The sequence below is a fragment of the Hylaeus anthracinus genome, unplaced genomic scaffold (assembly GCF_026225885.1).
Source record: "Hylaeus anthracinus isolate JK02 unplaced genomic scaffold, UHH_iyHylAnth1.0_haploid 11989, whole genome shotgun sequence".
NCBI classification, from domain to species: Eukaryota; Metazoa; Arthropoda; class Insecta; order Hymenoptera; family Colletidae; genus Hylaeus; species Hylaeus anthracinus.
In genome coordinates, this window is record NW_026534337.1 from 7,301,751 (window position 1) to 7,317,980 (window position 16,230).

Genomic DNA, 16,230 nt, shown 5'->3' on the forward strand with positions numbered 1-16,230 from the left:
GATAAAGAGACAAATTATTCATTGATCGGTAACAGTGAATACATAGCAACGAATCTATATAAACATGTATATTCTATACACATGTATTTACTAGAGTGTAAAATTGATTTCTGAACGATAAATTCAATATCTTATTCGAAACTAATATACAATTACAATTTTTATATTGTGTGAGTATATTCTACAATGTTATATTTTAAGGATCAATTTTCGAGAAATTGTTTAACCTAAAATTTAACTTGAGAATGTAAATAGATTTATTCAAATATAATAATTACAATCTGAAGGAAAATATAGACAATATATATACAAGACAATCATTGACATAAACGATATAAAATCGTGAGACAATCATTTTGACATAATTGCTATTTTACGTGTGAAAACTGAAAACGCTGGAGTAAATATCATATGGTTGCCATAGAAACGCAGTGCTACATCTTTAAAATCCGATGTTACTAAATTAATATCTCTATAACTTCAGATCGATTATTATAAAAAATTTGGAATGGTGTGGCTTTGTCACAATGTATATCGCGTCGAATAAGCAATTAACATTCGGAGAGCAGATGTTGTGTATTTCTCGATAGATAACTTGCAAATCTACAGAGTAAACTTGAAATTTCGTTGGACTCGCAGAAATTCGGGCAGCTTAGTAAATCAGGAAAGTTACTAGATCAAGGTGTTCGAGACATATATCTATGACGTATACGACATTCTGTAGTTCCAAAACATGGATTTTCTCGGTTACGTTCGTAATTAAATGATTATTGTTTTTTAGCTTGTTTTGACAAACGAAGCATTGAGTTTTATCCGTGTGTTAAGAGAATCGTGGCGATTCTGTACAATGAACGTTTTCTTTGCAGTACGAAAATAGGGAATGTGTGTATGCCTATAGTAGATCTGCCATGATAGATCCGAACGCGTCTTCGTCTTATTCCAAAAAAGTCAGAGATTGCTAGCAAAATGCGTGATTTGTATTGTCAGGAGAGCTTCTTTAAGGTAAGTATACTGTTCGGGAGAGAATTGAACTGTTAGATTGTTTCTGTATTCATTAAGAAGAAGGTAAATTCGTTCAGTAAATTGGAGCGCAGCGTGCCTCTAGGAGCGCTCTGGCTCGTCTGCGCCATTAGTGTTCAGAGCATGATCTCCAGATATTCCTAATATATTATCAAAATAGCATATAACTTTGATAAACCATGTTCTCAGCTTGTTATTCGTTACATTTGTGAATCACGTAGGATGTTTCTGACACACCAAGTACTCTACCGATACGATTGATACGTCGGTACCTCGAAATTGTTAGTATCGTATTCTATGCAAAGGAACACAATTTTTTAATTATTTTTCTCTGTTTTACACAGTATTTGATATGTTTATCATTTATATACTTTCGATTACATTCTAGCCAACATTCACGTGATATTTACAATCATTTTTCCGTTTTAGTTTCCTTGGTGTAGTCTGTTGAGCTGAACTTTTCATGATTTATCATATCTACACTTGCTTTTTGTTTAAAGTTTACACTTCAACCAGCACTAATAATTATGAATAAAAATTCGTAAAGTATGAAACATTTGTTGCACTTATGTTATATATGTATTGCTGTGAATACTGGTTATTTAAATAATATTACTTAGTCAATTTGATAGACCTTTACTTCAATGATAGGTTGACATTTTATCTGTCATTTGGGGAGGTATCATCTGAAACAGCACAAAGTGATTTCATAGTTCTACTTCTGTTAAAAAAATGAATGTTGCATTGATTTAAAATCATAACAAAGAATCACACATGAAAGAATCATTTTTTCTGCGATCTGCATACCTAACATTATATCCATGTACTTAAATAGAAATACAGATATGTGAATATTGTTTTAGAAAATTGAATATAGTTTTTATTATTATAATCCTTTGAACCAGTTTTCAATGAATTTTTTTACCCTTATTTTCCAGTAACAGTACGAATTGCAGAATGGTGGTGGATTGCTTATCCATTCAAGGCTCAGCAGCTATAGTTCGGAAGCAGGAGCGTAGATTAGGTGGGTCAGTGGGTGCAAAAATGCAACCTAACAATGTTGGCGGTGGCGGTGGCATGACACCCAAAGAACTATCTGACAACGATGACCTAGCTACTTCTCTTGTGCTAGATCCTTACTTGGGGTTTACCACCCATAAAATGAACATCAGGTAAATATTTTGAAATTACTTTTCATAGTACAAAGTGGCATTGAAATATGAACATTTTATTTATTTTTAAAGGTATAGGCCATTGAAAGCAAATAAAGATGAACTTCGTAAAATTATTTGTGAATTTATTCAAACCCAAAATTATGAAAAAACGTACAAAAAATTAATGGGTGGGGACTGGGGTGCACGACTTCCACACACAAAATCGAAACAACAGCAGATAAATTTGGAGAAACATGTGAGTTATATATTTAAAGAATTTTTAAGATAAAATATTTTATATACTTCTATCTATTTAAATTACTTTTTGTAAATTTGGTTGTTTGCATAGATTTACCGATATTTAAGAGTTTTTGACAAGGACTCTGGATTTGCAATAGAACCTTGCTATAGATATACTTTAGAAGGTCAAAAGGGTGCAAAAATTTGTGCTACTCGTAAATGGTTGAAACATGAGAAAATATCTTGTCTTGTTGGGTGTATTGCTGAACTTAGTGAAAAGGTTTGTTTACTGCAAAGTACAGAATAATGATAGGATACAAGAGTGTTTTATATTTACAAAACTATATTTCAGGAGGAAGCAGCATTACTACATCCTGGAAAAAATGATTTCTCTGTAATGTTTAGCTGTCGAAAAAATTGTGCACAGCTATGGTTAGGTCCAGCAGCATACATTAATCACGATTGCAGAGCTAACTGCAAGGTAAATAGATGTGTCCAGCTTATTTCTATTTTACATTATGTACATATACTCGTAACTTATTCTACTTAATTCATATAAAATACAGTTCGTAGCAACGGGACGAGATACAGCTTGCGTTAAGGTTCTTCGTGACATTGAAGTGGGAGAAGAAATTACATGCTTCTATGGAGAGGATTTCTTTGGGGATGGTAATTGTTATTGTGAATGTGAAACTTGTGAGAGGAGAGGAACTGGAGCTTTTGCAAATCAAAAGCCTGGAGAAGAACTTTCCTCTGGTACTTCAAAAAAACTATTATCTTGAATTACTAGAACTGTATATATACATTTATTTTTTAATTAAAACTTATTATAGGATATCGTTTAAGAGAAACAGACAATCGTATCAATCGCACGAAGCATAGGCAACAACCGATATGTCGCAATAAACAGCAAACCGATACTGCACTCACAGAACGAAATGCAGTGCTTAGTAATGCCGCAATAGCGCCACAGAGTCTTAGCATGAAGGAATTACGAAGAAAAGGATTAACAAAATATGATGCAGAATTGTTAATTGCACAGGGATGTCGATTCTCTGATATTACTCAGCAGCAGCCTATAATAAACAATGGTGAAAACGTGTTACAATCATCTCGACCTCATCCTTCCGCCATTTCTAATTCTGTGACAAGAAATTTACGAAATAAACAGCTAAATAAATTTGACAATAACAATGGTCATCAAAATAATGTCAAAAGTAATCAAACTCTTAGAGCATCCAGGTAAGTTTGTATCTTTATAGTATGGTAGATATGTATGTATAAAGTGAAAAGAGCATTACACTATTTATTTTATACGTAGGCTTCATAAAAGGACAGAAACCAAAAAGAGTAGAGTTTCTGAAAAAACTAGATCTCCTTGTTTAAATGGTTCCATAGTAAAAAATATTGAAGTAGAAGATATAAGTCATCGTAAAGAAGATTCTGACAGAGTGGAAGTAAATGGAGAAGAAATGTATTCAAGGCTACATAAGCCTCTTGAGAGTACCTTGGACGAAAAGATTCACAATGTTCCCCATGTTCAAGCCTCTCCTCGCGATACACCGGAACAATCAACTTGTTCGAATTTTCAAAGAGAGTGTTCACCTACATTTGTCAAAGATAGCAGAGAATTGGATAACAAATTGACGAACGAAAAAGAAGTAACTGATATTACTATAGAATCGAACTCTAATTCGGTAGATAATGTTAATGCTTCCGATTCTATACAAAATCATTATAGTACAAATACCTGTGATTCAGTTCAGATAAGTTCTATACCTGAAACTCGTTTAAATCATTTTTGCGAGGTTAGCAACAAAGAATTAATTTCGCAAGAAAACTGTCAACCAAGAAGTTATCGTTACAGTTTATCCTCAATGACAAATTCTGAAGACATAAAGAATGTTTCTACACTAGCAATTGAGTCGGGAAAATGTGTTAAAAAACTTCTAGATTTCGAAAAGCAAGATTGGAACAAAAAGGAAGAAAATAATTCCGAGAGTACGCACGAGGAACATTTTTGCGAAACTAAAGAACAGAAGTCTCCAATTCATGTTAAGTCGCCCAAAAATTTAAAATTTACCGAAACTGACACAATTATCTCTACATCACTCAATGGACAGAAATCTGATAAGGAATGCAAAAGACATAACCTCGAAAATTCGACATTGGTCAAGTATTCGGTAGAAAATGGAACAGACCAATTGGATACGTCTGTCTCGGATACCGTAAAATCATCGAATAAGAATGAATTTAACGACATAAGTTTTACTAAAGAAAATTTCAATGTAGAAAATAACGAGGAGAACGATTTTGGATGTCGTAATACAGTACTAGCTCATCAAAATGATTTAATAATTAAAAACAATGTATACATAGTAAATGTCGCGAATTCTTCTGAAATGAAATTTGGCAAACCCGATATAATCGAAACTTTAACAACAGATATAGATTCTCGAATGCGCCCATGTAAAGAAAGTAATAAAAATTTCAGTATAATGGCATCTAATATTTACAGTGACACTACCACTCATAACAATTTTGAAGGTAGTCGCAATTTTATTTTGAAACAACCCGTGCAAATGGACGAAATGCCGAACACGATGTTAAGATCTCACAAAAGTAGGAAAAAGCTTTTAAGTGATAAAAAGTCCATAAATTCTGGTTCGAAAGAAGAGTTAGGAATCGCCATAGAACAGAAAACGTCTGACAATATAATTAGATCTATCTCGAAAACTCGTAAAGTTGGAAAAACAAAAAGCAGATTAACAAGAAATCAAAAAAGGGATCGGCAAAAAATAGCAACCACCGAAATCGGCGTAGCTGACGATGATTCGGGTATTCAAGGTGATATCTACGAATTTAGTGAAAAAGAAAGCAATTTGGAGGATATTAGAATACCGTCAATAATGCGACGAGGTAAACAAGAAACTCGCCACACATCCGTACTTGCAAATCATTTACAAGAAATGCAATACAATGACGAATGCAATAAAACCGAGCCTCCAGTATTAATTCCGCAAGAACCATGGCCACCTGCTAGTTGTAATCAAAATCAGTCAGCAGATTCAGATGGCAGTAGCCAATCAAGAGAAAATTCTGTTGATAGCGAAAGTCGGAAGAGGTAAGTATTTGTAAGTCATAGGTGTGTTTCTAGTTTAACAAATTTAACCTATACATCACAGAATATGTATAAACGAATATTAATATCAATTCCATTACAGATTATCAACTTATAATAACGACAGTGTGCAAAAGTCAACGACTCTCTCAGAGTGTCAATGGCAAACGAATAATTCAAATTGTCAAGTTTGTCCAACTACTCCAGAAAGAACCGGCAGATTAAAACTTACACTGCGCATGAAACGTTCACCAGTTTTAGAAGATATCGTGGAATCAGGCACAAGTCTTAGTGAAGATAGTTACGAACCTGAATACGAAGTATTACGCGTAGAAGGCGTCGAAAGAAGTAGACGTAAAAAAAAACATAAAACTCGGGATCGCGAAAGACGGCACAAAAAGCGCGATTTAAACCTTGACCCTCCTCCGCCACCGATGAAAAGGTTGCGTTTGATTTTTGGCAATGAAACACATACCATTGATTTTCCGCATTCTTAACAGCTATAAATAATAATTCATGGTTTTATTCAGAACAAAATTGTAAACACAATGTAGGTGTGTGAAAACAGGCCTCCTTGTCCTGTAATATTATTGACTTTTTAGAGGTCTCACAAAAGGTAGGAAAAGACTTTTAAGTGATAAATGTCGTCAAAAGATTCAGTATAGGGTTTCGAGGATAAAATTAGCATCTTTTATTCTTGCGTTACTCTTTACTGTTTACAATTTTTCCTTGCCTCTTATTCTTCTAACAACGAATGGTTAAAGGCCTAGTAAAGTTTTTCTCAAAGGAAAAAAAAGCAAAAAAATATTCGTTAATTTATTTGCTATTCAGTGAATACTTATCTAACAATGTTGTATAGTTCTATCCGAAATAGTTTACACATAATTATTTTAGTACATCACTCGTTCATAATAAAAACTAGCATCGTATTTTATCTTCATGATAATTCACTTCTCCATTAATATTTGTGTGTACATAATTTTGATAGAAGAGACTGGCTTCATAACCTATGGTCTTTCAAAACCGTTTTATTTTTACCATTAATAAATTTATTTCACTAAACAATTTTTTACTAATAAAGTATTTATATCATACGCAAAATTTACATATAATAAGGGTAATGAACAAATTCAGACGTTGATGATGAATCCTTCCTACAGTTACAAATCGGGAAGGGAAATATTGAGTTGAGCTATTTCTAAGCACTATTTCCGTAGATAAAGAGGACAAAGGAGGAAGATCCATACTCTTATACTATGTATAATAATAGTAATTATTATGATAATTAAATGATAATGATAATAATTAAATAATTAAATTAGTTAAATACTAGGTAGCACATATTAATTGCTGTTCTCGGAATGCGTGATCGATATCATGAAAACATTGTAAATACTGCTTATATATATATGTGAATACATACATATATATGCTTGTACGTGTATGTGTATACATATGCATGTATACAAGCAATTTTATTTCATCCACGATCCATGCATATGTATGTACTTATACGTGAAATTCATTACTATATTCTGCATTTCGATGTATTACGATACCTTGACACCAGATGAACAAGTACTCACGTTACACATAAATATCGTTTATCGAATACAACGGTTGCAAATATAGTGGGGGAATAATCTTTACTTAGCGTGTCAAGTTAAAGGGGATTAGTTACAATAATAATAAGAAGTGTAAGCAAGTAATTATCTCTTTAACGTGGTTTCTCATGTTGAATACAAGGAACGGAACTTTACCGTTAACAGTTTTTTTATGTCTAGAGATGTCGTTTCAGTTATGAAACAAATTAAATCGTTGAGGCTTAAAGCTAAGTTGGAGAAGTTGTGCGATTTTACAAGTATTCAGATCTGAGAAGTTTAGTAGGACAATTTTATATTCACTAGTTTGTTTCGTTCACTTTTTCAAAATAGTTATCATCCGTGCTGTACTTCTAAACTTTCACACTTTCCCAACAAAGTATCATAATTATCAGTTTTGCAAATCTTACGCGTTTAATGTGAATTTTTACTCTGCCAATATTGTAACAAGAAAACCATTATTTATTTTGCACGATCAATTGGATTTACATACTGGAACCATGAGAAAAACAATACATACCAGGACAACTATTAAGTTGTAATAGTCACTCAAATTATTCATATTCCTAGCAACGTTTTCTATATACAATATACAATGGGATAACTTTCAGGAAACATATATTTAATGACATTTTCAATCCCCATTTTAATTTGTCGCCTTTTGAAGTGCATTTCAGCTTTGTATGTAGATCGAGACTCGCCATTAAGTAAATATGTAAAACATTCGAAGAACATTATATAACTCAAGATTATACGAGTTGCCAAAGTCAGTTCTATTGACATATTAAAAACGTTTTTGATATTTTTGTTTGTCAGTAGTACAAAGCTGAAAAATACTTTAAAACATGGTGACTAGTCGAGAGTAAAACAATGTTCCGGTGAAGTAAGCAGTCGAAAGTTTATTTTCTCATTCGTTCGTATAGTATAACGTTTCCTTCATGTATATCTATTGTTAAATTTTCATCTAGCAAAATACGGTCACGGCCGTCGAAACGTGTCGCGGACAAATTGCTGTACATTTGTATTAAATATATGTATATCTTTCTCTCTCTTTTTCGTCCTGTGTTTATCAATAAGATGTACGCGTAACACGAAAAAGGATCACGGCTTTCGAAAGATTGATCAAGAGGGATATAGCAGGTGAAGAAATCAGTATTAGATCAATTAACGCTACGTTTTAAGGGAGACCAGCCATGTTCATAAACGAGGTTTCAAAAATGACTATCGAATTAATTAACGACGATTATTCCTACATTGCGCAATAGAGCATTTAAAATAACGTTAAGAGCGTTCTGTAATTTAACTTAATCATTATATGAAATAGGATGTAATTTTTTCTTGATAGTATGTCCGTTAATCGATCTATAAACATTCTATAAGATTTGTGATAAAACTATTGTATTATTCTCTATTAACTATTCTTATTCTAATGTAGAGCCATCATAGTCACCACTTTTTTCTCTAAGATTTTAGCGAGTTGTCAAACACCAATCGCATTGACCGAATTATTAAAACCTACACGTACTTTTAGATATGTTAAATAGCAAGATCTGTCTACGGTAAAAGAAAAGTGCAAATAACCGTTTTTTAGAATTCCGCTCCATCAGACATTAAAATTGGATTATACTCGTCTTCTAGAACGAAACCAAAAATTCGGATCGTTTTCGATCCGAGTATTTCATCGTTGCGTGTTTAATGAAATTGTAGTGAATAATTTCGATGTAGTAATGTGTAATTTTTGCTAGGAAAAATCAATGGAATATCAACTCGCCGCGAGCTGCGACAAAATGTTCTCGCCAAAACTTTAGCGATGATTATTTAAATGCATATATTTTTTGGACGGGTGGTTGGGGCGAGGATTAGATGAATTGTATCGATAAGGGAACTGACGAACGATTGCGACTCGTTAAAATTAATTTGAGTGCCCTTCAATGTTGAGACTAGCGCACTTTCAAATGTATTTAACGAGAAAAAAATGCAAAAGATTTCGAACGATTATAAATCGAAATGCGTTTACAACTCAAACAAGTTTTTTGTGTTTTCATATGTATATGTACATAATGCATGGCATGTGTGATGTATCCACGCAAATTGTATCCTAACTAGTGCGAGCGCGCAAATACACACACACAGCCATGGCTTAAGAGTGAAGTTTTTTAGTTTTGTTCAGCTTGAAGGTACTCTTTGCTTTCCGTTATCGGGCAGCTTTCCTCTCACTGCCATTATAAAATTGTTAATTCTCTCATTAAATTTAATGCTCGTCGTTCTTAAATTAATAAATACAAAGTTCATGAATACAAAGTGCAATGTTACAATAGCTATCATAAGTGAAACTTGAGTACATGACGAATACTAATTTTAATTGAAAATTAAGTCTCGAGACTTAGTTTTGATAATTTATAGAACTTACAGTTTTGAACGTATGCTGTAACCGTGTTATCATTATTATAATTGTACTATCTTTGTTGATCGAAAAAAACAAAAGTGTATATTATCATTATTATTTTCTACGAATTAAGGTATAATAATAAATGAATTGCATAACCCAATGTATGGATTTATTGCTTGTCACTCGGTACAATGGACGGCAATATATTACAATTTTATCATAACGTAATTACGTAGATGTACGTAAATATATTCGTGTCAAATTACACAAATTCATGTATATACACGAAATTTTGCGTGATGCAAAATGTAAGGCGATAAAATACTGTACTGCTATGTGAATTAAATATTGAGCGCAATGCGTATGTATATAGTTTTTGTTTATGGATAGTATATATCTATTTGTAATATTTATTTTATTATTTGTTGCGAAACGAATATTGAGTTATATGAGAAACTTAACATTTGTATAGAGGTACATGATTCATGTTTAATTATTTATATAATTACGAAGAATTCATGCATATCAAATCATATGATCTTAAATTTGCTTCCAGTTAAATGGTATCATCATAGAGGATGTCCTATTTGATATACGATCTTTGTACACCTAATATTTACTTCCTCAATCCTGTTCCTTTTTAGTTATTTAATTTGGTGATTTAATTTTATATTCATTCGAGAACAAGAAATGTTGTAGCCATCTAGTGGTTACACTGCAGACTAAAATTTCCCCCTCGATATATGCAACCCGCTGTACTTATTGTCAAATAATTACCTGTTACCCTTATCGGTTTCAAATACAAATGATATCAAAGATTTAAAGTCCTCTCACGAATTATAATTATAAATTATTTCTATTAACGATATACTATTACTTACATCGACTTACAGTAATATTGTACAATAATATTCTTCACTTATTCTAGAAAATACAAACTTGCTCACGAAAGTTTTTTCGCTAAAACTATCCAATTAGCTTTATCTCAAGCTCTATCACTGTACGAAACTTCATTAGAATCTTCATTAACGTCTGAGGATTTGTTCTTATAAAAGTTAATCGAATGAATTGCATTACATGATTAGTATATTATTTATAAAATTCCAAGAGTCTGTACTACGAACTAAAGTTGTGATATTTTTAATTTCGAAAACTGTGAATTCAAAATGACGTGTGTTTAGTGTCATATTGTATTTAAATTAAATAAAACTCCGTTATACATGTAAATTAATTATATAACATTGTATAAAAAGCTAGTTCTACCTGTTCTATATACGGTATAGTTTATGGTAACTAAAGGCGTGTATATACTTATATATACTTTAATGTCTAACAACGATTCTGTGCTTATCAAGTGACACTAGTGATACTATTATAATGTTTAGGAAGTGATTATTATTTCGTACATTGTGGTGAGAAAAATGTAATTCAATAATACTGTAACAGATTTTATGAACTCCATTATCAGTAAGAAGATACATTACAAGAAAATATGTATACGCTACATTAAAATATGTAGTAATTATATTATAAATAGTTATTTTATGCGTGTCACTGATAGTATTTACAATGACAACACCCATGTGTGAGGATAGTGGTCCATTAAGAGAATGGGCCCCTCTAGCTACGCTTCTTCAACAGATACCTGCTAAAATTCAAAATGGATTATTTACACATGATATTAACTTTACCTGTATCGATGCAGTGCCTGAATTTATAGCTATTGGAACTAATCACGGATTAGTGTATTGGTTTAACAGAGAGAAGCAAGACCTACAAAGACTTCGATGCGAGGTAATATTTAAAATAAATTTAAATATTCATTCCAATATTCATAGAATGTTCATTTTTTCAGAATGTAAACTCAAAGATCACATGCATTCAAGTAATATCAACTGTAGATTATATGGTAGCCACTGGTAATGAGCACGGTGTTGTAACTGTATTTCAAATACCGAAAAATCCACCAGACTCTTTACCAGATAGTCTAAAGCCAAAGAAAAAGAAGCAGGTAGAACGATACAGTATTAGTGGTCTGCATAGTAGTGCTGTAACAACAGTTGAATGGTCCAAGAATGGAATGAAATTATTTAGCGGCGATCAAGATGGTTTAGTTGTATTGACTGAAATTGATTTTTACATGGTATGTAGCAAAAGATAAGCGTTATAGAGTATCAGTTTTTATAATATATTTTTATTATAAACTTTAATAGCACCTGTCAAAATCATCAGAATTACTAAATGAAAAGTATGCAGTAGTACAGTTGAGTTATCAACAAGGTTTATTATTGGTATCAACAACATTACGTACAATATTAGTGAACAGAAATGAAAATGGAAGAGTAACACAAGTTGGTCAGAAAGAACGTAAAACGTGTGTATTAAGCTTATAGTACGTTATACAAAGAAAGATTGTATAATAGTTAAATATTTCAGATTAGGAAAGCTAGGAGCAATATTTGGTTGTCGGCAAAACTATGGTCAAGAGTCAGTAATTTATGCCAGCAGGCCTGGATTACGTTTGTGGCAAGCTGACAAAACTGGAACTGTATTGAAAACACTTATTTTTAAGGTTTGTACAATGATATTATTGCTGTAAAATTGTTTCTATCAATTTCTGTAATGAAATGTATTTTTAAGGATGCTATTCGAACTGGTCATACAGAAGTAGAACTCCTAAATCCAGCTCCAGAGAGTTCCAAAAAGAATCGCGGAGAACCAACATTTGGTGTTATTTTACCTTTTTGTGACGATTTATTGATCACATATAGCGATGATATTATATATGTAGTGAATCCACAAACTATCGCTATAACTTCCATAGTAACAGACTTGCGTCGCGTTACCGATGTTGCTTGTACTAAAGATGAAATATTTGTTTTGGAAGGAGAAAGGAACGTTATACGTATTGCATATTATCCTGAAACTAATATGTTCTCGTCCGGTAAATATTATATTTTAGTACTTTCTCTAATCTTCTATTCGATCTTTAACGATTAATTAAATTTTCAGAAGCAACAAGTACACTGGATCCTCTGTCATCATTTGCAGAAATCAGTAAACCTGTTACAAATGGTATATTAGAATTAACTACTAAACTAAAAGAAAGTGCAATAGTGCCAGCTATTCCATTCCATAAAATTAATCCAACTAACATCATTCAATCTGTAGGGTAAGATGTAACATGAAAAGTTTCATTTACTTATTGTTAGTATACGTAACATGCAAAATACATATTCAAAATAAAATATTGCTTTCTAGCATTCTACCAATTCTTACTGCTGATGCTGATGCAACTTCAATTGTTCATGCTGAAGAAGCTGTAGAAGTATCACCTGTAATACCAATAAATTTGAATACGTCGCTAACAGTGATCGACGGTAGTAGCGTGACCGAACATAATGAAGCTTCTAGAAAAAAATGTATGGAACAGAACGATAAGCTCAATGATAGAAGACATATATTTCAAAAAATTAGTCAACAAGAATTCGAAGATGTTGTTTTCACCCCAAAAAGAAAAGTAAAAAAATCACGTAATACAGTAACAAATGGGAATGGAAACTGTTCGTCCGATGTCGATGACCCAACCGTCTCAAATAAGGATAAGATAAACGCTAATGATCCCAAAACGACGCATTCTTCCTTATTAACATTGAGCATGGATGATGAGTTTGTGTTGAAGACTGAAAGAAATTTGGAATCAATTCAACGTGATGTAGAAAGTAAAGAAAAACTTTTAGCTGATGTTTTAGATTTCGATTTGTCAAAGTATATGACAAGCAGCCAAACTACTACTACTAATTCAAATATATCTCAGTATATTGACACGACTACGTATATTAATTGTAAAATAGATTCCAATGATTCTTTAACAGTAGACACAATTAATCAGCAAGGTGAATATAATGACCATAGCGATCATACGGAAACTGAGTCTGGAGATGAGGATGTTAGTTACCGAACAGAGTTAAAAAAGTTAGAAGATTTAGGTGAGTGCAGGAAGAAGCTTTTCGAAGATAAACTAAGTGATTCTTTATTGCATAGTAATTACGTTGATACAAGAAACAAGCCAAACATAGCGGATAAAGACAGGCATGAGTTAGAAGTTCAATTCCACAGTAAGTATAATTAAATCATAATTATTTATTTATTATACGCGTTGAAAACATTCCGACGTTTCCAGTTTTATCTGCAGAGTCTATGACATCAACTGTGCCTGAAGAAGAAGATTGGGTTTTAGTAAATATCGTTTGATACGATGAAAAACAAATGATTTCGCGGACGAATTGTCTTAGTTTAATTCATATTTTATAAATATTAAATTCGGTGAAAGTGTACTTTTATTTTGTTTTTGCACATCTACTTACCGAGTGAAGTTTATTAACCGACTTCTAAAAGGAGGAGGTTACTCAATTCGACATGTACATTTTTTTTTTTACAATTAAAATATAAGCTTTTATGTGTACAGTTTTAGACGGAAAATTCAAATTGTTGTTTTAATAACATGCATTCGTCTCGTTTTAGCGCAATTCGTATTATATCGATCGTAAGTGATAAAAAGTTATAAAATGTCCAGTGAGCACTAATAGTTAGAATGAACATGCATATTTGTTCGTAACTGTTAAGTATTATAAAGTTACTTTTAATTTAAATCGTATACAATATCACTATCATCATTTAATTGAAATCTACTTCTGATTTTAATGCTTACCCGTATTTATATTTTAAATGTATTTGTAGATAGCATAATTGTGATAAATTTTTAAAAATTCAAATTTTTTTAAGATTTATTATTATAATGGACGACACGATTGTTGTTACACATTGTAAATTAGTATGTATACTGTTTTTATAAAACCATTATCACTTAGAGCATTCCAGAGAAAAATACTATTAACAGAAATTCTCGCAAAGGTATATTTAATTTACCAATGTAACAGTATGCTGAAATACAAAAATTTGTAAACGTCGCAAACTACAAATAAAAATATGTTTTCTGACATTTCAACTTGTATTGGCGCTAAGGTAAACAGAATTATTTTACTATTATGTAAAAATATATTTATGTACATTTCTGAAATTTTATCTACAATTAAACTACATGTATTTATATATAGTATGTTTATCATCATACTCAGCATGAATTAAATAAATGTTATACAAAAAAAGGTGTTTTATATTTTAAATGGTTTAATGAAATGAAAAATACAACATTTTAACAGGAATAATTGGATTTGGAATAATTTATTATTTTATGATGTACATATCTTGTGAATGTCTATATGAGTACTTTATCTTGCCTCACTTTACTGAATATTATAAAAAGTGATTATGCTGCTGAGCTAATGGCCTCAGTGTAACGTTTAATTTTACTAGCAACACTCATATCAACATACTTATCACCTACTGATATAATCATTCCCCCAAGAATGGCAGGATCAACTTTTGCTGTTAGCAGGATAGTTTGACCTTTAGTTAAGAATCCTTTCAAAGCTGCTTCAAGCTTAGACCTCATATCAGCATCAAGTGGTTTAGCAGTGACCACTTCACAAACAACCTCTCCTCTACCAGCAGCCATTAATATTTTAAATGTATTGATTATGGTGTTCAGTTTTGCAAGTCGACCATTTTCTGCAAGTAAACTCAACATATTTGCAGTTTCCTTACTGAGAGACATTTTACTGCTGATAGCTTTAAGAGCTTCTACTTTTTCTTTTCGCTTTATTGATGGATTCTTCACAAATTCACTGAGCTTTTGGTCTTGTTTCATAATGCCCTAATATGACACATAATTTTCATTTATCACAAAAAAAAATTAATTAACATCATTGTTCAAAATAAATCATACATACTTGAAACTTGAGAAGATCTTTCTCCACATTATTCAATGTCTTTTGCTTTGAAGCTGCTGAATAAAGTGCTGTAGCATATCGTCCTTCTAAACCAAACACTTGGACTGGAGGCTAATAAAACAGAGATATTGTCATTTATATCAAATAAAATAAAATTAATAAAGAGAAATAAATCATTTAATGTTTACACAGATACGTTCTTATGCTAAAATTTATAAAATTCAAATGCACTACTTTGATTTAAGTTATATAATTTAATATTAAATATATGTTTCAGACATACCTTAACCATTTGCTGAGCAGCAGAGCTGATCGAAAATGATCGTGCCTAGAAAAAATAAATGTCAGTTATTACTTTGTGTAATATTTTTTTAACAAGGCTATCAATGTTTTTATTCTACGAATGTAATAAATAGGTTGTCAGAAAAATTCATTCCATTACCAAAAAATCAATATTATCAAGTCATGTATCACTCAAGTGACGAGAATAGTGATAAATTAAGTTTTGTAAAAACTTACGATTATTTTGTTTAAGGACATTGTTACAGATATTCAACAACACTTTATCCAAAACCTAACCGACAAAAGTGATTCTACACATTCACAATTATATAACGTGAGCATGAGCACTCTTAACATTTGTAGTAGTGTAGTATGTCTGCGTGTGCGATTCATGGACACAAAATTGGTATCGTCATCTAGCGGTCAATCGGCCGAACTAATTTTCAATATATATATAACTCCTAATATCTTATTTTCCTTACAATTATCATATAATAAAATTAAATACTAAGTATATGAAATAATAAAAAGGTTAGCGCATGTGTGATTATGCCAAATTTATCATTTTTAA

At 31.6% G+C, this 16,230-nt stretch overlaps 3 protein-coding genes across 6 annotated transcripts; 2 read left to right on the top strand and 1 right to left on the bottom strand.

Annotated features, from left to right (window-relative positions):
- The first annotated feature begins 38 nt into the window (after nucleotides 1–38).
- On the top strand, nucleotides 39–8,189 carry LOC128888170 (histone-lysine N-methyltransferase Suv4-20). 3 transcript variants are annotated; one of them, XM_054144821.1, is made up of 10 exons: nucleotides 39–170; nucleotides 867–1,002; nucleotides 1,959–2,192; nucleotides 2,265–2,430; nucleotides 2,524–2,694; nucleotides 2,767–2,895; nucleotides 2,981–3,170; nucleotides 3,248–3,656; nucleotides 3,736–5,538; nucleotides 5,639–8,189. In XM_054144821.1, the coding sequence occupies exons 3-10, from the start codon at nucleotides 1,978–1,980 to the stop codon at nucleotides 6,030–6,032; spliced, it is 3,477 nt and encodes a 1,158-aa protein (XP_054000796.1). In that variant the 5' UTR covers nucleotides 39–170; nucleotides 867–1,002; nucleotides 1,959–1,977; the 3' UTR covers nucleotides 6,033–8,189. The 3 variants fall into 3 exon arrangements, with proteins under 3 accessions (XP_054000796.1, XP_054000795.1, XP_054000797.1); XM_054144820.1 differs by lacking the exon at nucleotides 39–170 and having other exon boundaries at nucleotides 470–1,002; XM_054144822.1 differs by lacking the exons at nucleotides 39–170; nucleotides 867–1,002 and adding an exon at nucleotides 1,065–1,301.
- A 2,493-nt stretch (nucleotides 8,190–10,682) lies between these two features.
- Nucleotides 10,683–14,515, top strand: LOC128887433 (WD repeat-containing protein CG11141). Of its 2 annotated transcripts, none has more exons than XM_054143279.1 (8): nucleotides 10,683–11,319; nucleotides 11,381–11,668; nucleotides 11,739–11,899; nucleotides 11,962–12,097; nucleotides 12,166–12,469; nucleotides 12,538–12,697; nucleotides 12,787–13,643; nucleotides 13,721–14,515. In XM_054143279.1, exons 1-8 carry the CDS (start codon nucleotides 11,095–11,097, stop codon nucleotides 13,777–13,779), a joined length of 2,190 nt encoding a protein of 729 aa, XP_053999254.1. In that variant the 5' UTR covers nucleotides 10,683–11,094; the 3' UTR covers nucleotides 13,780–14,515. The 2 variants fall into 2 exon arrangements, with proteins under 2 accessions (XP_053999254.1, XP_053999253.1); XM_054143278.1 differs by having other exon boundaries at nucleotides 10,688–11,319; nucleotides 13,709–14,515.
- A 223-nt stretch (nucleotides 14,516–14,738) lies between these two features.
- On the bottom strand, nucleotides 14,739–16,049 carry LOC128887434 (ATP synthase subunit O, mitochondrial). The gene is made up of 4 exons (XM_054143280.1): nucleotides 15,897–16,049; nucleotides 15,661–15,705; nucleotides 15,378–15,488; nucleotides 14,739–15,301 (listed from the first exon to the last, which is right to left on the bottom strand). The coding sequence occupies exons 1-4, from the start codon at nucleotides 15,915–15,917 to the stop codon at nucleotides 14,855–14,857; spliced, it is 624 nt and encodes a 207-aa protein (XP_053999255.1). The 5' UTR covers nucleotides 15,918–16,049; the 3' UTR covers nucleotides 14,739–14,854.
- Nucleotides 16,050–16,230: the final 181 nt, after the last annotated feature.